General features: G+C 46.1%; 1 protein-coding gene across 1 annotated transcript in view; it reads left to right on the top strand.

The window, feature by feature from the left end:
• LOC116937900 (uncharacterized) overlaps positions 1-23,000 on the top strand; it is a 155,505-nt gene that overhangs the window by 52,870 nt on the left and 79,635 nt on the right. The window contains exons 18-20 of the mRNA XM_076063580.1: positions 13,603-13,689; positions 15,344-15,447; positions 22,217-22,274. Of these exons, the coding sequence (XP_075919695.1) occupies positions 13,603-13,689; positions 15,344-15,447; positions 22,217-22,274 (249 nt within the window). The remainder of the gene's footprint in view (positions 1-13,602; positions 13,690-15,343; positions 15,448-22,216; positions 22,275-23,000) is intronic.

Here is a 23,000-nt window from a genome sequence, read left to right as displayed (position 1 = left end):
ACACTCACTTAGACACTCAGACACTCACTTAGACACTCACTCAGACACTCACTCACTTAGACACTCACTTAGACACTCACTTAGACACTCACTTAGACACTTGGACACTCACTTAGACACTCACTCACTTAGACACTCACTTAGACACTCACTCACTTAGACACTCACTCACTTAGACACTCACTTAGACACTCAGACACTCACTTAGACACTCACTCAGACACTCACTCACTTAGACACTCACTTAGACACTCACTTAGACACTTAGACACTCACTTAGACACTCACTTAGACACTTAGACACTCACTTAGACACTCACTTAGACACTCACTTAGACACTCACTTAGACACTTAGACACTCACTTAGACACTCACTTAGACACTTAGACACTCACTTAGACACTCACTTAGACACTTAGACACTCACTTAGACACTCACTTAGACACTCACTTAGACACTTAGACACTCACTTAGACACTCACTTAGACACTCACTTAGACACTAACTCACTTAGACACTCATTTAGACACTTAGACACTCACTCAGACACTCACTTAGACACTCACTTAGACACTCACTTAGACACTTAGACACTCACTTAGACACTCACTCAGCTCCCCTCACCGCTCTCCCTCCACTCACCGCCGACTTCCGCAAAGCCCTGGACACGGCCTGTGTCCGCTGCTTCCGTTAGACACTCACTTAGACACTCACTTAGACACTCACTTAGACACTTAGACACTCACTTAGACACTTAGACACTCACTTAGACACTCACTTAGACACTCACTTAGACACTCACTTAGACACTCACTTAGACACTCACTTAGACACTCACTTAGACACTCACTTAGACACTCACTTAGACACTTAGACACTCACTTAGACACTCACTTAGACACTCACTTAGACACTTAGACACTCACTTAGACACTCACTTAGACACTTAGACACTCACTTAGACACTCACTTAGACACTCACTTAGACACTCACTTAGACACTTAGACACTCACTTAGACACTCACTTAGACACTCACTCACTTAGACACTCACTTAGACACTCACTTAGACACTCACTCACTTAGACACTCACTTAGACACTTAGACACTCACTTAGACACTCACTTAGACACTCACTTAGACACTCACTTAGACACTCACTTAGACACTCACTTAGACACTTAGACACTCACTTAGACACTCACTTAGACACTCACTTAGACACTTAGACACTCACTTAGACACTCACTTAGACACTTAGACACTCACTTAGACACTCACTTAGACACTCACTTAGACACTCACTTAGACACTTAGACACTCACTTAGACACTCACTCAGCTCCCCTCACCGCTCTCCCTCCACTCACCCCCGACTTCCGCAAAGCCCTGGACACGGCCTGTGTCCGCTGCTTCCGTTAGACACTCACTTAGACACTCACTTAGACACTCACTTAGACACTCACTTAGACACTCACTTAGACACTTAGACACTCACTTAGACACTCACTTAGACACTCACTTAGACACTTAGACACTCACTTAGACACTTAGACACTCACTTAGACACTCACTTAGACACTCACTTAGACACTCACTTAGACACTTAGACACTTAGACACTCACTTAGACACTTAGACACTCACTTAGACACTTAGACACTCACTTAGACACTCACTCAGCTCCCCTCACCGCTCTCCCTCCACTCACCCCCGACTTCCGCAAAGCCCTGGACACGGCCTGTGTCCGCTGCTTCCGTTAGACACTCACTTAGACACTCACTTAGATACTCACTTAGACACTCACTTAGACACTCACTTAGACACTTAGACACTCACTTAGACACTTAGACACTCACTTAGACACTCACTTAGACACTTAGACACTCACTTAGACACTTAGACACTCACTTAGACACTCACTTAGACACTTAGACACTCACTTAGACACTTAGACACTCACTTAGACACTCACTCAGCTCCCCTCACCGCTCTCCCTCCACTCACCGCCGACTTCCGCAAAGCCCTGGACACGGCCTGTGTCCGCTGCTTCCGTTAGACACTCACTTAGACACTCACTTAGACACTCACTTAGACACTCACTTAGACACTCACTTAGACACTCACTTAGACACTTAGACACTCACTTAGACACTTAGACACTCACTTAGACACTCACTTAGACACTCACTTAGACACTCACTTAGACACTTAGACACTCACTTAGACACTCACTTAGACACTCACTTAGACACTTAGACACTTAGACACTCACTTAGACACTTAGACACTCACTTAGACACTCACTTAGACACTCACTTAGACACTCACTTAGACACTTAGACACTCACTTAGACACTCACTTAGACACTTAGACACTCACTTAGACACTTAGACACTCACTTAGACACTCACTTAGACACTCACTTAGATACTCACTTAGACACTCACTTAGACACTCACTTAGACACTTAGACACTCACTTAGACACTTAGACACTCACTTAGACACTCACTTAGACACTTAGACACTCACTTAGACACTTAGACACTCACTTAGACACTCACTTAGACACTTAGACACTCACTTAGACACTCACTTAGACACTCACTTAGACACTTAGACACTCACTTAGACACTCACTTAGACACTCACTTAGACACTCACTTAGACACTTCGACACTCACTTAGACACTCACTTAGACACTCACTTAGACACTCACTTAGACACTCACTTAGACACTTCGACACTCACTTAGACACTCAGACACTCACTTAGACACTCACTTAGACACTCACTTAGACACTCACTTAGACACTTAGACACTCACTTAGACACTTAGACACTCACTTAGACACTCACTTAGACACTCACTTAGACACTCACTTAGACACTCACTTAGACACTTAGACACTCACTTAGACACTCACTCAGCTCCCCTCACCGCTCTCCCTCCACTCACCCCCGACTTCCGCAAAGCCCTGGACACGGCCTGTGTCCGCTGCTTCCGTTAGACACTCACTTAGACACTCACTTAGATACTCACTTAGACACTCACTTAGACACTCACTTAGACACTTAGACACTCACTTAGACACTTAGACACTCACTTAGACACTCACTTAGACACTTAGACACTCACTTAGACACTTAGACACTCACTTAGACACTCACTTAGACACTTAGACACTCACTTAGACACTTAGACACTCACTTAGACACTCACTCAGCTCCCCTCACCGCTCTCCCTCCACTCACCGCCGACTTCCGCAAAGCCCTGGACACGGCCTGTGTCCGCTGCTTCCGTTAGACACTCACTTAGACACTCACTTAGACACTCACTTAGACACTCACTTAGACACTCACTTAGACACTTAGACACTCACTTAGACACTCACTTAGACACTCACTTAGACACTTAGACACTCACTTAGACACTCACTTAGACACTCACTTAGACACTTAGACACTCACTTAGACACTCACTTAGACACTCACTTAGACACTCACTTAGACACTTAGACACTCACTTAGACACTCACTTAGACACTCACTTAGACACTCACTTAGACACTTAGACACTCACTTAGACACTCACTTAGACACTCACTTAGACACTCACTTAGACACTCACTTAGACACTTAGACACTCACTTAGACACTCACTTAGACACTCACTTAGACACTCACTTAGACACTTAGACACTCACTTAGACACTCACTTAGACACTTAGACACTCACTTAGACACTCACTTAGACACTCACTTAGACACTCACTTAGACACTTAGACACTCACTTAGACACTCACTTAGACACTCACTTAGACACTTCGACACTCACTTAGACACTCACTTAGACACTCACTTAGACACTCACTTAGACACTCACTTAGACACTTCGACACTCACTTAGACACTCAGACACTCACTTAGACACTCACTTAGACACTCACTTAGACACTTAGACACTCACTTAGACACTTAGACACTCACTTAGACACTCACTTAGACACTCACTTAGACACTCAGACACTCACTTAGACACTCACTCAGACACTCACTCACTTAGACACTCACTTAGACACTCACTTAGACACTCACTTAGACACTTGGACACTCACTTAGACACTCACTCACTTAGACACTCACTTAGACACTCACTCACTTAGACACTCACTCACTTAGACACTCACTTAGACACTCAGACACTCACTTAGACACTCACTCAGACACTCACTCACTTAGACACTCACTTAGACACTTAGACACTCACTTAGACACTCACTTAGACACTCACTTAGACACTTAGACACTCACTTAGACACTCACTTAGACACTTAGACACTCACTTAGACACTCACTTAGACACTCACTTAGACACTCACTTAGACACTTAGACACTCACTTAGACACTCACTTAGACACTTAGACACTCACTTAGACACTCACTTAGACACTCACTTAGACACTTAGACACTCACTTAGACACTCACTTAGACACTCACTTAGACACTAACTCACTTAGACACTCATTTAGACACTTAGACACTCACTCAGACACTCACTTAGACACTCACTTAGACACTCACTTAGACACTTAGACACTCACTTAGACACTCACTTAGACACTCACTTAGACACTTAGACACTCACTTAGACACTTAGACACTCACTTAGACACTCACTTAGACACTCACTTAGACACTCACTCACTTAGACACTCACTTAGACACTCACTTAGACACTCACTTAGACACTTAGACACTCACTTAGACACTTAGACACTCACTTAGACACTCACTTAGACACTTAGACACTCACTTAGACACTCACTTAGACACTCACTTAGACACTCACTTAGACACTCACTTAGACACTTAGACACTCACTTAGACACTCACTCAGCTCCCCTCACCGCTCTCCCTCCACTCACCGCCGACTTCCGCAAAGCCCTGGACACGGCCTGTGTCCGCTGCTTCCGTTAGACACTCACTTAGACACTCACTTAGACACTCACTTAGACACTCACTTAGACACTCACTTAGACACTCACTTAGACACTCACTTACTTAGACACTTAGACACTCACTTAGACACTCACTTAGACACTCACTCACTTAGACACTCACTTAGACACTCACTTAGACACTTAGACACTCACTTAGACACTCACTTAGACACTCACTTAGACACTCACTTAGACACTCACTTAGACACTCACTTAGACACTCACTTAGACACTCACTTAGACACTTCGACACTCACTTAGACACTCAGACACTCACTTAGACACTCACTTAGACACTCACTTAGACACTTAGACACTCACTTAGACACTCACTTAGACACTTAGACACTCACTTAGACACTCACTTAGACACTCACTTAGACACTCAGACACTCACTTAGACACTCACTCAGACACTCACTCACTTAGACACTCACTTAGACACTTAGACACTCACTTAGACACTCACTTAGACACTTGGACACTCACTTAGACACTCACTCACTTAGACACTCACTTAGACACTCACTCACTTAGACACTCACTCACTTAGACACTCACTTAGACACTCAGACACTCACTTAGACACTCACTCAGACACTCACTCACTTAGACACTCACTTAGACACTTAGACACTCACTTAGACACTCACTTAGACACTCACTTAGACACTTAGACACTCACTTAGACACTCACTTAGACACTTAGACACTCACTTAGACACTCACTTAGACACTCACTTAGACACTCACTTAGACACTTAGACACTCACTTAGACACTCACTTAGACACTTAGACACTCACTTAGACACTCACTTAGACACTCACTTAGACACTTAGACACTCACTTAGACACTCACTTAGACACTCACTTAGACACTAACTCACTTAGACACTCATTTAGACACTTAGACACTCACTCAGACACTCACTTAGACACTCACTTAGACACTCACTTAGACACTCACTTAGACACTCACTTAGACACTCACTCACTTAGACACTCACTTAGACACTTAGACACTCACTTAGACACTCACTTAGACACTTAGACACTCACTTAGACACTCACTTAGACACTTAGACACTCACTTAGACACTTAGACACTCACTTAGACACTCACTCAGCTCCCCTCACCGCTCTCCCTCCACTCACCCCCGACTTCCGCAAAGCCCTGGACACGGCCTGTGTCCGCTGCTTCCGTTAGACACTCACTTAGACACTCACTTAGACACTCACTTAGACACTCACTTAGACACTCACTTAGACACTTAGACACTCACTTAGACACTTAGACACTCACTTAGACACTCACTTAGACACTCACTTAGACACTCACTTAGACACTTAGACACTCACTTAGACACTCACTTAGACACTCACTTAGACACTCACTTAGACACTTAGACACTCACTTAGACACTCACTTAGACACTCACTTAGACACTCACTTAGACACTCACTTAGACACTTAGACACTCACTTAGACACTTAGACACTTAGACACTCACTTAGACACTCACTTAGACACTCACTTAGACACTTAGACACTCACTTAGACACTTAGACACTCACTTAGACACTCACTTAGACACTCACTTAGACACTCACTTAGACACTTAGACACTCACTTAGACACTTAGACACTCACTTAGACACTCACTTAGACACTCACTTAGACACTCACTTAGACACTTACTTAGACACTCACTTAGACACTCACTTAGACACTCACTTAGACACTTAGACACTCACTTAGACACTCACTTAGACACTTAGACACTCACTTAGACACTCACTTAGACACTCACTTAGACACTCACTTAGACACTCACTTAGACACTTAGACACTCACTTAGACACTCACTTAGACACTCACTTAGACACTCACTTAGACACTTAGACACTCACTTAGACACTCACTTAGACACTCACTTAGACACTCACTTAGACACTTAGACACTCACTTAGACACTCACTTAGACACTCACTTAGACACTCACTTAGACACTTAGACACTCACTTAGAGACTCACTTAGACACTCACTTAGACACTCACTTAGACACTCACTTAGACACTCACTTAGACACTTAGACACTCACTTAGACACTTAGACACTCACTTAGACACTCACTTAGACACTTAGACACTCACATAGACACTCACTTAGACACTTAGACACTCACTTAGACACTTAGACACTCACTTAGACACTTAGACACTCACTTAGACACTCACTCAGCTCCCCTCACCGCTCTCCCTCCACTCACCGCCGACTTCCGCAAAGCCCTGGACACGGCCTGTGTCCGCTGCTTCCGTTAGACACTCACTTAGACACTCACTTAGACACTCACTTAGACACTCACTTAGACACTCACTTAGACACTTAGACACTCACTTAGACACTCACTTAGACACTCACTTAGACACTTAGACACTCACTTAGACACTCACTTAGACACTCACTTAGACACTTAGACACTCACTTAGACACTCACTTAGACACTCACTTAGACACTCACTTAGACACTTAGACACTCACTTAGACACTCACTTAGACACTCACTTAGACACTCACTTAGACACTTAGACACTCACTTAGACACTCACTTAGACACTCACTTAGACACTCACTTAGACACTCACTTAGACACTTAGACACTCACTTAGACACTCACTTAGACACTCACTTAGACACTCACTTAGACACTTAGACACTCACTTAGACACTCACTTAGACACTTAGACACTCACTTAGACACTCACTTAGACACTCACTTAGACACTCACTTAGACACTTAGACACTCACTTAGACACTCACTCAGCTCCCCTCACCGCTCTCCCTCCACTCACCCCCGACTTCCGCAAAGCCCTGGACACGGCCTGTGTCCGCTGCTTCCGTTAGACACTCACTTAGACACTCACTTAGACACTCACTTAGACACTTAGACACTCACTTAGACACTCACTTAGACACTCACTTAGACACTCACTTAGACACTTAGACACTCACTTAGACACTCACTTAGACACTTAGACACTCACTTAGACACTCACTTAGACACTCACTTAGACACTCACTTAGACACTCACTTAGACACTTAGACACTCACTTAGACACTCACTTAGACACTTAGACACTCACTTAGACACTCACTTAGACACTTAGACACTCACTTAGACACTCACTTAGACACTCACTTAGACACTCACTTAGACACTTAGACACTCACTTAGACACTCACTTAGACACTCACTCAGCTCCCCTCACCGCTCTCCCTCCACTCACCCCCGACTTCCGCAAAGCCCTGGACACGGCCTGTGTCCGCTGCTTCCGTTAGACACTCACTTAGACACTCACTTAGACACTCACTTAGACACTTAGACACTCACTTAGACACTCACTTAGACACTCACTTAGACACTTAGACACTCACTTAGACACTCACTTAGACACTTAGACACTCACTTAGACACTCACTTAGACACTCACTTAGACACTTAGACACTCACTTAGACACTCACTTAGACACTCACTTAGACACTCACTTAGACACTTAGACACTCACTTAGACACTCACTTAGACACTTAGACACTCACTTAGACACTCACTTAGACACTCACTTAGACACTCACTTAGACACTCACTTAGACACTTAGACACTCACTTAGACACTCACTTAGACACTTAGACACTCACTTAGACACTCACTTAGACACTTAGACACTCACTTAGACACTCACTTAGACACTCACTTAGACACTCACTTAGACACTCACTTAGACACTTAGACACTCACTTAGACACTCACTCAGCTCCCCTCACCGCTCTCCCTCCACTCACCCCCGACTTCCGCAAAGCCCTGGACACGGCCTGTGTCCGCTGCTTCCGTTAGACACTCACTTAGACACTCACTTAGACACTCACTTAGACACTCACTTAGACACTCACTTAGACACTCACTTAGACACTCACTTAGACACTTAGACACTCACTTAGACACTCACTTAGACACTTAGACACTCACTTAGACACTCACTTAGACACTCACTTAGACACTCACTTAGACACTTAGACACTCACTTAGACACTCACTTAGACACTTAGACACTCACTTAGACACTCACTTAGACACTTAGACACTCACTTAGACACTCACTTAGACACTCACTTAGACACTCACTTAGACACTCACTTAGACACTTAGACACTCACTTAGACACTCACTCAGCTCCCCTCACCGCTCTCCCTCCACTCACCCCCGACTTCCGCAAAGCCCTGGACACGGCCTGTGTCCGCTGCTTCCGTTAGACACTCACTTAGACACTCACTTAGACACTCACTTAGACACTTAGACACTCACTTAGACACTCACTTAGACACTCACTTAGACACTCACTTAGACACTTAGACACTCACTTAGACACTCACTTAGACACTTAGACACTCACTTAGACACTCACTTAGACACTCACTTAGACACTTAGACACTCACTTAGACACTCACTTAGACACTCACTTAGACACTCACTTAGACACTTAGACACTCACTTAGACACTCACTTAGACACTTAGACACTCACTTAGACACTCACTTAGACACTCACTTAGACACTCACTTAGACACTCACTTAGACACTTAGACACTCACTTAGACACTCACTTAGACACTTAGACACTCACTTAGACACTCACTTAGACACTTAGACACTCACTTAGACACTCACTTAGACACTCACTTAGACACTCACTTAGACACTCACTTAGACACTTAGACACTCACTTAGACACTCACTCAGCTCCCCTCACCGCTCTCCCTCCACTCACCGCCGACTTCCGCAAAGCCCTGGACACGGCCTGTGTCCGCTGCTTCCGTTAGACACTCACTTAGACACTCACTTAGACACTCACTTAGACACTCACTTAGACACTCACTTAGACACTCACTTAGACACTTAGACACTCACTTAGACACTCACTTAGACACTCACTCACTTAGACACTCACTTAGACACTCACTTAGACACTCACTCACTTAGACACTCACTTAGACACTTAGACACTCACTCAGACACTCACTTAGACACTTAGACACTCACTTAGACACTCACTTAGACACTCACTTAGACACTCACTTAGACACTCACTTAGACACTCACTTAGACACTTCGACACTCACTTAGACACTCAGACACTCACTTAGACACTCACTTAGACACTCACTTAGACACTTAGACACTCACTTAGACACTCACTTAGACACTCACTTAGACACTCACTTAGACACTCAGACACTCACTTAGACACTCACTCAGACACTCACTCACTTAGACACTCACTTAGACACTTAGACACTCACTTAGACACTCACTTAGACACTTGGACACTCACTTAGACACTCACTCACTTAGACACTCACTTAGACACTCACTCACTTAGACACTCACTTAGACACTCAGACACTCACTTAGACACTCACTCAGACACTCACTCACTTAGACACTCACTTAGACACTTAGACACTCACTTAGACACTCACTTAGACACTCACTTAGACACTTAGACACTCACTTAGACACTCACTTAGACACTTAGACACTCACTTAGACACTCACTTAGACACTCACTTAGACACTCACTTAGACACTCACTTAGACACTTAGACACTCACTTAGACACTCACTTAGACACTCACTTAGACACTTAGACACTCACTTAGACACTCACTTAGACACTCACTTAGACACTTAGACACTCACTTAGACACTCACTTAGACACTAACTCACTTAGACACTCATTTAGACACTTAGACACTCACTCAGACACTCACTTAGACACTCACTTAGACACTCACTTAGACACTCACTCACTTAGACACTCACTTAGACACTTAGACACTCACTTAGACACTCACTTAGACACTCACTTACTTAGACACTCACTTAGACACTCACTTAGACACTCACTTAGACACTTAGACACTCACTTAGACACTGACTTAGACACTTAGACACTCACTTAGACACTCACTCACTTAGACACTTACTTAGACACTCACTCACTTAGACACTCACTTAGACACTCACTTAGACACTTAGACACTCACTTAGACACTTAGACACTCATTTAGACACTCAGACACTCACTCAGACACTCACTTACTTAGACACTCACTTAGACACTCACTTAGACACTCGCTTAGACACTCACTTAGACACTCACTCACTTAGACACTCACTCAGACACTCACTTAGACACTCACTTAGACACTCACTCACTTAGACACTCACTTAGACACTCACTCACTTAGACACTCACTTAGACACTCACTCACTTCGACACTCACTCACTTAGACACTCACTTAGACACTTAGACACTCACTTAGACACTCACTTAGACACTTAGACACTCACTTACTTAGACACTCACGTAGACACTCACTTAGACACTCACTTAGACACTCACTTAGACACTCACTTAGACACTTAGACACTCACTTACTTAGACACTCACTTAGACACTCACTTAGACACTTAGACACTCACTTAGACACTCACTTACTTAGACACTCACTTAGACACTCACTTAGACACTCAGACACTCACTTAGACACTCACTCAGACACTCACTTAGACACTTAGACACTCACTTAGACACTCACTTAGACACTCACTTGGACACTCACTTAGACACTTAGACACTCACTTAGACACTCACTTACTTAGACACTCACTTAGACACTCACTTAGACACTTAGACACTCACTTACTTAGACACTCACGTATACACTCACTTAGACACTCACTTAGACACTCACTTAGACACTTAGACACTCACTTACTTAGACACTCATTTAGATACTCACTTAGACACTCACTTAGACACTCACTCACTTAGACACTCACTCACTTAGACACTTAGACACTCACTTAGACACTCACTCACTCACTTGGACACTCACTCACTTCGACACTCACTCACTTAGACACTCACTTAGACACTTAGACACTCACTCACTTAGACACTCACTTAGACACTCACTTAGACACTCACTCACTTAGACACTCACTTAGACACTCACTTAGACACTCACTCACTTAGACACTTAGACACTCACTTAGACACTCACTCACTCACTTAGACACTCACTCACTTCGACACTCACTCACTTAGACACTCACTTAGACACTCACTTAGACACTCACTTAGACACTCACTTAGACACTTAGACACTCACTCACTTAGACACTCACTCACTTAGACACTCACTTAGACACTTAGACACTCACTTAGACACTCACTCAGACACTCACTTAGACACTTAGACACTCACTTAGACACTCACTTAGACACTCACTCAGACACTCACTTAGACACTCACTCAGACACTCACTTAAACACTTAGACACTCACTTAGACACTCACTTACACTCACTTAGACACTTAGACACTCACTTAGACACTCACTTAGACACTCATTTAGACACTCACTCAGACACTCACTTAGACACTCACTTAGACACTCACTCAGACACTCACTTAGACACTTAGACACTCACTTAGACACTCACTTAGACACTCACTTATGGTGATTGTGGTGATGATGTTGTTGTGATGATGTTGTGATGATGTGGTGATGTTATTGTTGTGGTGTTGTTGGTGTTGTTGTGGTGTTGATGTTGTTGTGTTGTTGATGATGTGGTGTTGTTGTTGTGATGTTGTTGATGTTGTTGTGATGTTGTTGATGTTGTTGTTGTTGATGTTGTTGTTGTTGTTGATGTTGTTGTTGTTGATGTTGTTGTTGTTGATGTTGTTGTTGATGTTGTTGTTGATGATGTTGTTGATGTTGTTGATGATGTTGATGATGATGTTGGTGTTGTTGTGTTGATGTTGTTGTTGTTGTGTTGTTGATGATGTGGTGTTGTTGTTGTGATGTTGTTGTTGATGTTGTTGTTGATGATGATGTTGTTGATGTTGTTGATGATGTTGATGTTGTTGATGTTATTATTATTGATGTTGTTGATGTTATTATTATTGATGTTGATGATGTTATTATTATTATTGTGATGATATTATTATTGATGTTGTTGTTGATGTTATTATTATTGATGTTGTTGATGTTATTATTATTGTTGTTGTTGATGTTGTTGATGTTATTATTATTGTTGTTGTTGATGTTATTATTGTTGTTGATGTTATTATTATTATTGTGATGATGTTATTATTGATGTTGTTGTTGATGTTATTATTATTATTGTGATGATGTTATTATTATTATTGATGTTGTTGATGTTGTTGTTGATGATGTTGTTGATGTTATTATTATTGTTGTTGATGATGTTGTTGATGTTATTATTATTGTTGTTGTTGTTGATGTTGTTGTTGATGATGTTGTTGATGTTATTATTATTGATGTTGTTGATGTTGTTGTTGATGTTGATGTTGTTGTTGATGTTAATGTTGTTGTTGTTGATGATGTTGTTGTTGATGTTGATGTTGTTGTTGATGTTGATGATGTTGTTGATGATGTTGTTGTTGATGTTGTTGATGTTGTTGATGTTGTTGTTGTTGTTGACGCTGCAGGTGACTTCACTCCGTCTGTACAGGAGGACGAAGGCCGTGCAGCCATCCTGGCTGGCATCGAGAGATTTGTCCGCAGGGAATACGACAGTGAGACACTCTTACTTAGACACTCACTCACTTAGACACTCTCACTTAGACACAGTGAGACACTCTTACTTAGACACTCTTACTTAGACACAGTGAGACACTCTTGCTTAGACACTCTTACTTAGACACTCTTACTTAGACACAGTGAGACACTCTTACTTAGACACTCTTACTTAGACACAGTGAGACACTCTTACTTAGACACTCTTACTTAGACACTCTTACTTAGACACTCTTACTTAGACACTCTTACTTAGACACAGTGAGACACTCTTACTTAGACACTCTTACTTAGACACTCTTACTTAGACACAGTGAGACACTCTTACTTAGACACTCTTACTTTGACACTCTTACTTTGACACTTTTACTTAGACACTCACACTTAGACACACTCACTTAGACACTCTTACTTAGATAGACACTCACACAGTGAGACACACTCTCACTTAGACACTCTCACACTTAGACACTCTCACACTTAGACACTCACTTAGATAGACACTCACACAGTGAGACACTCTCACATCTTGATAGACACTCTTACTTAGACACACTCATTTAGACACACAGTGAGACACTCTCACTTAGACACACTCACTCACTTAGATAGACACTCTTACTGTCTCTCTCTCCCCCCGTGTCTCTCTCCCCGTGTCTCTCTCCCCGTGTCTCTCTCCCCGTGTCTCTCTCACCCCATGTCTCTCTCTCCCCGTGTCTCTCTCCCCGTGTCTCTCTCTCCCCGTGTCTCTCTCTCCCCGTGTCTCTCTCTCTCCCCCGTGTCTCTCTCTCCCCGTGTCTCTCTCTCCCCGTGTCTCTCTCTCTCTCTCCCCGTGTCTCTCTGTCCCTGTGTCTCTCTCTCTCCCCGTGTCTCTCTCTCCCCGTGTCTCTCTCTCTCCCCGTGTCTCTCTCTCTCTCTCCCCGTGTCTCTCTCTCTCCGTGTCTCTCTCTCTCTCCCCGTGTCTCTCTCTCTCCCCGTGTCTCTCTCTCTCCCCGTGTCTCTCTCTCTCCCCGTGTCTCTCTCTCTCCCCGTGTCTCTCTCTCTCCCCGTGTCTCTCTCTCTCCCCGTGTCTCTCTCTCTCCCCGTGTCTCTCTCCCCGTGTCTCTCTCTCTCCGTGTCTCTCTCTCTCTCCCCGTGTCTCTCTCTCTCCCCGTGTCTCTCTCTCTCCCCGTGTCTCTCTCCCCGTGTCTCTCTCTCTCCGTGTCTCTCTCTCTCCGTGTCTCTCTCTCCGGGTCTCTCTCTCTCTCCCCGTGTCTCTCTCTCTCCCCGTGTCTCTCTCTCTCCCCGTGTCTCTCTCTCTCCCCGTGTCTCTCTCTCTCCCCGTGTCTCTCTCTCTCCCCGTGTCTCTCTCTCTCCCCGTGTCTCTCTCTCTCCCCGTGTCTCTCTCCCCGTGTCTCTCTCTCTCCGTGTCTCTCTCTCTCTCCCCGTGTCTCTCTCTCTCCCCGTGTCTCTCTCTCTCCCCGTGTCTCTCTCCCCGTGTCTCTCTCTCTCCGTGTCTCTCTCTCCGGGTCTCTCTCTCTCTCCCCGTGTCTCTCTCTCTCCCCGTGTCTCTCTCTCTCCCCGTGTCTCTCTCTCTCCCCGTGTCTCTCTCTCTCCCCGTGTCTCTCTCTCTCCCCGTGTCTCTCTCCCCGTGTCTCTCTCCCCGTGTCTCAGGACGTGCACGTCTCTGTCTCTTTGGCTCATCCCGTAATGGGTTCGGCTTCCAGGAGAGTGACCTGGACATCTGCATGACTCTAGAAGGTCACGACACTGCCGAGGTGAGACACAGAGACACACACAGAGACACAGACACACACAGAGACACACAGAGACACACAGACACACAGACACACACAGAGACACACAGACACACACAGAGACACACAGACACACACAGAGACACACAGACACACACAGAGACACACAGACACACACACAGACACACATACAACACAGACACACACACACACAGAGACACACAGACACACACAGAGACACACAGACACACACAGAGACACACAGACACACACAGAGACACAGACACACACAGAGACACACAGACACACAGACACACACAGAGACACACAGACACACACAGAGACACACAGACACACAGACACACACAGAGACACACAGACACACACAGAGACACACAGACACACACACAGACACACATACAACACAGACACACACACACACAGAGACACACAGACACACACAGAGACACACGGACACACACAGAGACACACAGACACACACAGAGACACACAGACACACACACAGACACACATACAACACAGACACACACACACAGAGACACACAGACACACACACAGACACACAGACACACACATAGAGACACAGACACACAGACACACACAGAGAGACACACAGACACACACAGAGACACACAGTGACACACACAGAGACACAGACACACACAGAGACATACAGACACACACAGACACACACAGTGACACACACAGTGACACACACAGAGACACACACAGACACACACAGAGACACACAGACACACACAGACAAACACAGTGACACACACAGAGACACACACAGACACACACAGAGACACACAGACACACACAGACACACACAGAGACACACACAGACACACACAGAGACACACAGACACACACAGAGACACACAGACACTCACAGACACACACAGAGACTCACAGACACACACAGACACACACAGACACACAGACACACACAGAGACTCATAGACACACACATAGACACACAGACACACACAGACACACAGAGACATACAGAGACACACAGAGACACACAGAGACACACGCAGACACACAGACACACACAGAGACACACAGACACACACAGAGACACACAGACAGAGACACACAGAGACACACAGACACACACAGAGACTCACAGACACACAGACACACACAGACACACACAGAGACACACAGACACACACTCACAGACACACAGAGACACACAGAGACTCACAGAGACTCACAGACACACACAGACACACACAGACACACACAGAGACACACAGAGACTCACAGAGACTCACAGACACACACAGACACACACAGACACACAGAGACTCACAGACACACACAGACAAACAGAGACTCACAGAGACTCACAGACACACACAGACACACACAGACACACACAGACACACACAGAGACACACACAGACACACACAGAGACACACAGACACACACAGAGACACACAGACAGAGACACACAGAGACACACAGACACACACAGAGACTCACAGACACACACAGAGACTCACAGACACACAGACACACACAGACACACACAGAGACACACAGACACACACTCACAGACACACAGAGACACACAGAGACTCACAGAGACTCACAGACACACACAGACACACACAGACACACACAGAGACACACAGAGACTCACAGACACACACAGACACACACAGACACACAGAGACTCACAGACACACACAGACAAACAGAGACTCACAGAGACTCACAGACACACACAGACACACACAGACACACACAGAGACACACACAGACACACACAGAGACACACAGACACACACAGACACACACAGAGACTCACAGAGACTCACAGAGACACACAGACACACACAGACACACACAGACACACAGAGACTCACAGAGACACACAGACACACACAGAGACACACAGACACACACAGACACACACAGACACACCCAGAGACTCACAGACACACACAGAGACTCATAGACACACACAGAGACTCACAGACACACACAGAGACTCACAGACACACACAGAGACTAACAGAGACTCACAGACACACACAGAGACTCACAGACACACACAGAGACACACACAGACACACACAGAGACACACAGAGACACAGAGACTCACAGACACACACAGAGAAACACAGACACACACAGAGACACACAGACACACACAGAGACACACAGACACACACAGAGACACACAGACACACACAGACACACACAGAGACTCACAGACACACACAGAGACACACAGACACACACAGACACACAGAGACTCACAGAGACACACAGAGACACACAGACACACAGAGACATACAGACACACACAGACACACACAGAGACTCACAGACACACACAGAGACTCATAGACACACACAGAGACTCACAGACACACACATAGACTCACAGACACACACAGAGACTAACAAAGACTCACAGACACACACAGAGACTCACAGACACACACAGAGACACACACAGACACACACAGAGACACACAGAGACACACAGAGACACACAGACACACAGAGACTCACAGACACACACAGATACACACAGAGACACAGACACACACAGACACACACAGACACACAGACACACACAGACACACAGACACACACACAGACACACACAGAGACACAGAGACACAAACAGACACACACAGAGACTCACAGACACACACAGAGATTCACAGACACACACAGAGACACACAGAGACTCAGAGACACAGACACACACAGAGACACACAGACACACACAGACACACACAGAGACACACAGACACACACAGAGACACACAGACACACACAGAGGCTCACAGACACACACAGACACACACAGACACACACAGAGACACACACACACACAGACACACAGAGAGACACACAAACACACACAGAGAGACTCACAGACACACACAGAGACACACAGAGACACACAGACACACACAGAGACTCACAGAGACTCACAGAGACACACAGAGACACACAGACACACACAGAGACACACAGACACACACAGAGACTCACAGACACACACAGAGACTCACAGACACACACAGAGACTCACAGACACACAGAGACTCACAGACACACACAGACACACACAGAGACACACAGACACACACAGACACACACAGAGACACACAGACACACACAGACACACACAGACACACACAGAGACACACAGAGACACACAGACACACACAGAGACTCAGACACACACAGACACACAGAGACACACAGTGACACACACAGAGACACAGACACACACAGACACACACACACACACAGAGACTCACAGACAAACACAGAGACACACAGACACACACAGAGACTCACAGACACACACAGAGACACAGAGAGACACACAGACACACACAGACACACACAGAGACTCACAGACACACACAGAGACTCACAGACACACACAGAGACTCACAGACACACACAGACACACACAGAGACTCACAGACACACACAGAGACTCACAGACACACACAGAGACTCACAGACACACACAGACACACACAGAGACTCGTAGACACAAAAAGAGACTCATAGACACACACAGAGACTCACAGACACACACAGACTCACAGACACACACAGAGACTCAGAGACTCACAGAGACACACAGAGACACACAGACACACACAGAGACTCACAGACACACACAGAGACTCACAGACACACACAGAGACTCACAGACACACACAGAGACACAGAGAGACACACAGACACACACAGAGACTCACAGACACACACAGAGACTCACAGAGACTCACAGACACACACAGAGACTCACAGACACACACAGACACACACAGAGACTCGTAGACACAAAAAGAGACTCATAGACACACACAGAGACTCACAGACACACACAGACTCACAGACACACACAGAGACTCAGAGACTCACAGAGACACACAGAGACACACAGACACACACAGAGACTCACAGACACACACAGAGACTCACAGACACACACAGAGACTCACAGACACACACAGAGACACACAGACACACACAGAGACACACAGAGACTCACAGACACACCACAGAGACTCACAGACACACACAGAGACTCACAGACACACACAGAGACTCACAGACACACACAGAGACTCACGGACACACACAGAGACACACAGACACACACATAGACTCACAGACACACACAGAGACACAGAGACACACACACAGACACACACAGAGACTCACAGACACACACAGAGACTCACAGACACACACAGAGACTCACAGACACACACAGACACTCATAGACACACACAGAGATTCACAGACACACACAGAGACCCACAGACACACACAGAGACTCACAGACACACACAGAGACTCACAGACACACACAGAGACTCAGACACACACAGAGACTCACAGACACACACAGAGACTCATAGAGACACACAGAGACTCATAGACTCACACAGAGACTCATAAACATACACAGAGACTTATAGACACACATAAAGACACATAGACACACATAGAGACTCATAGACATACATAGAGACTCATAGAGACTCATAAACATACATAGAGACTCATGGAGATAGACAGTCTCTCCCCGTGTGTCTCTGTCTCTCTTTGTGTCTCCCTCTGTATCTCTGTGTGTCTCTTTATGTCACTGTGTGTGTGTCACTGTGTGTGTGTCACTGTGTGTGTCACTGTGTGTGTGTGTCACTGTGTGTGTCACTGTGTGTGTGTCACTGTGTGTGTGTGTCACTGTGTGTGTCACTGTGTGTGTCACTGTGTGTGTGTGTCACTGTGTGTGTCACTGTGTGTGTCACTGTGTGTGTGTCACTGTGTGTGTGTCACTGTGTGTGTCACTGTGTGTGTCACTGTGTGTGTGTCAGTGTGTGTGTCACTGTGTGTGTCAGTGTGTGTGTCACTGTGTGTGTCACTGTGTGTGTCACTGTGTGTGTCACTGTGTGTGTCACTGTGTGTGTGTGTCACTGTGTGTGTGTCACTGTGTGTCACTGTGTGTGTCACTGTGTGTGTGTCACTGTGTGTGTGTCACTGTGTGTGTGTGTCACTGTGTGTGTCACTGTGTGTGTCACTGTGTGTGTCACTGTGTGTGTGTCACTGTGTGTGTCACTGTGTGTGTCACTGTGTGTGTGTCAGTGTGTGTGTCACTGTGTGTGTCACTGTGTGTGTGGGTGTCACTGTGTGTGTCACTGTGTGTGTGTGTCACTGTGTGTGTGTCACTGTGTGTCACTGTGTGTGTGTCACTGTGTGTGTGTCACTGTGTGTGTGTGTCACTGTGTGTGTGTCACTGTGTGTGTCACTGTGTGTGTCACTGTGTGTGTCACTGTGTGTGTGTCACTGTGTGTGTGTCACTGTGTGTGTCACTGTGTGTAGGTGTGTCACTGTGTGTCACTGTGTGTGTCACTGTATGTGTCACTGTGTGACACTGTGTGTGTGTCACTGTGTGTGTGTCACTGTGTGTGTGTCACTGTGTGTGTGTCACTGTGTGTGTGTCACTGTGTGTGTCACTGTGTGTGTGTCACTGTGTGTGTGTCACTGTGTGTGTGTCACTGTGTGTGTGTCACACTGTGTGTGTGTCACTGTGCATGTGACGTCACTGTGCGTGTGACGTCACTGTGCGTGTGACGTCACTGTGCGTGTGTGTGACGTCACTGTGTGTGACGTCACTGTGTGTGACGTCACTGTGTGTGTGTGACGTCACTGTGGGTGTGTGTGACGTCACTGTGTGTGACGCCACTGTGTGTGACGTCACTGTGTGTGACGTCACTGTGTGTGTGTCACTGTGTGTGTGACGTCACTGTGTATGTGACGTCACTGTGTGTGTGTGACGTCACTGTGTGTGTGTGACGTCACTGTGTGTGTGTGACGTCACTGTGTGTGTGACGTCACTGTGTGTGACGTCACTGTGTGTGACGTCACTGTGTGTGACGTCACTGTGTGTGTGTGACGTCACTGTGTGTGTGTGACGTCACTGTGTGTGTGTGTGACGTCACTGTGTGTGACGTCACTGTGTGTGACGTCACTGTGTGTGTGACGTCACTGTGTGTGTGACGTCACTGTGTGTATGTGACGTCACTGTGTGTATGTGACGTCACTGTGTGTGTGTGACGTCACTGTGTGTGTGTGACGTCACTGTGTGTGTGTGACGTCACTGTGTGTGTGTGTGTGACGTCACTGTGTGTGTAACGTCACTGTGTGTATGTGACGTCACTGTGTGTATGTGACGTCACTGCGTGTGTGTGACGTCGCTGCGTGTGTGTGACGTCGCTGCGTGTGTGTGACGTCACTGGGTGTGTGACGTCGCTGTGTGTGTGACGTCACTGTGTGTGTGTGACGTCACTGTGTGTGTGTGACGTCACTGTGTGTGTGTGACGTCACTGTGTGTGTGTGACGTCACTATGTGTGTGTGACGTCACTGTGTGTGACGTCACTGTGTGTGTGTGACGTCACTGTGTGTGTCCGTCACTGTGTGTGTGTGACGTCACTGTGTGTGTGTGACGTCACTGTGTGTGTGTGACGTCACTGTGTGTGTCCGTCACTGTGTGTGTGTGACGTCACTGTGTGTGTGTGACGTCACTGTGTGTGACGTCACTGTGTGTGTGTGACGTCACTGTGTGTGTGTGACGTCACTGTGTGTGTCCGTCACTGTGTGTGTGACGTCACTGTGTGTGTGTGACGTCACTGTGTGTGTGTGACGTCACTGTGTGTGTGTGACGTCACTGTGTGTGTGACGTCACTGTGTGTGTGTGCAGGAGTTGAACTGCAAGGAGATCATTGAGGAGCTGTCTCGTGTGCTGAGACGTCACCCCGGTAACCATGGTGACGGTGACGGTAACCATGGTGACGGTGACGGTAACCATGGTGACGGTGACGGTAACCATGGTGACGGTAACCATGGTGATGGTGACGGTAACCATGGTGACGGTAACCATGGAGATGGTGACGGTAACCATGGTGATGGTGACGGTAACCATGGTGACGGTGACGGTAACCATGGTGACGGTAACCGTGGTGATGGTGACGGTAACCATGGTGATGGTGACGGTAACCATGGTGACGGTAACCATGGTGATGGTGGCGGTAACCATGGTGATGGTGACGGTAACCATGGTGACGGTGACGGTAACCGTGGTGACGGTGACGGTAACCGTGGTGACGGTGACGGTAACCATGGTGATGGTGACGGTAACCATGGTGACGGTGACGGTAACCATGGTGACGGTGGTGACGGTGGTGACGGTGGTGGTGATGGTGATGATGGTGATGGTGGTGATGGTGGTGGTGATGGTGGTGGTGGTGATGGTGGTGATGGTGGTGGTGATGGTGGTGATGGTGGTGGTGATGGTGGTGATGATGGTGGTGGTGATGGTGGTGGTGGTGATGGTGGTGGTGATGGTGGTGGTGATGGTGGTGGTGATGGTGGTGGTGATGGTGGTGGTGATGTTGTTGATGTTGATGAAGTTGTTGTTGTTGATGATGATGTTGATGATGTTGTTTATGATGCTGTGATGTTGTTGTTGATGTTGTTGATGTTGT

The sequence above is a fragment of the Petromyzon marinus genome, unplaced genomic scaffold (assembly GCF_048934315.1).
Source record: "Petromyzon marinus isolate PM22_M1 ecotype Great Lakes invasive population unplaced genomic scaffold, UKy_Petmar_22M1.pri1.0 PM_Scaffold_157, whole genome shotgun sequence".
NCBI lineage: Eukaryota > Metazoa > Chordata > Hyperoartia > Petromyzontiformes > Petromyzontidae > Petromyzon > Petromyzon marinus.
The sequence above is the reverse complement of the archived record's forward strand: the minus strand, read 5'-3'. Positions and strand labels throughout refer to the sequence as shown.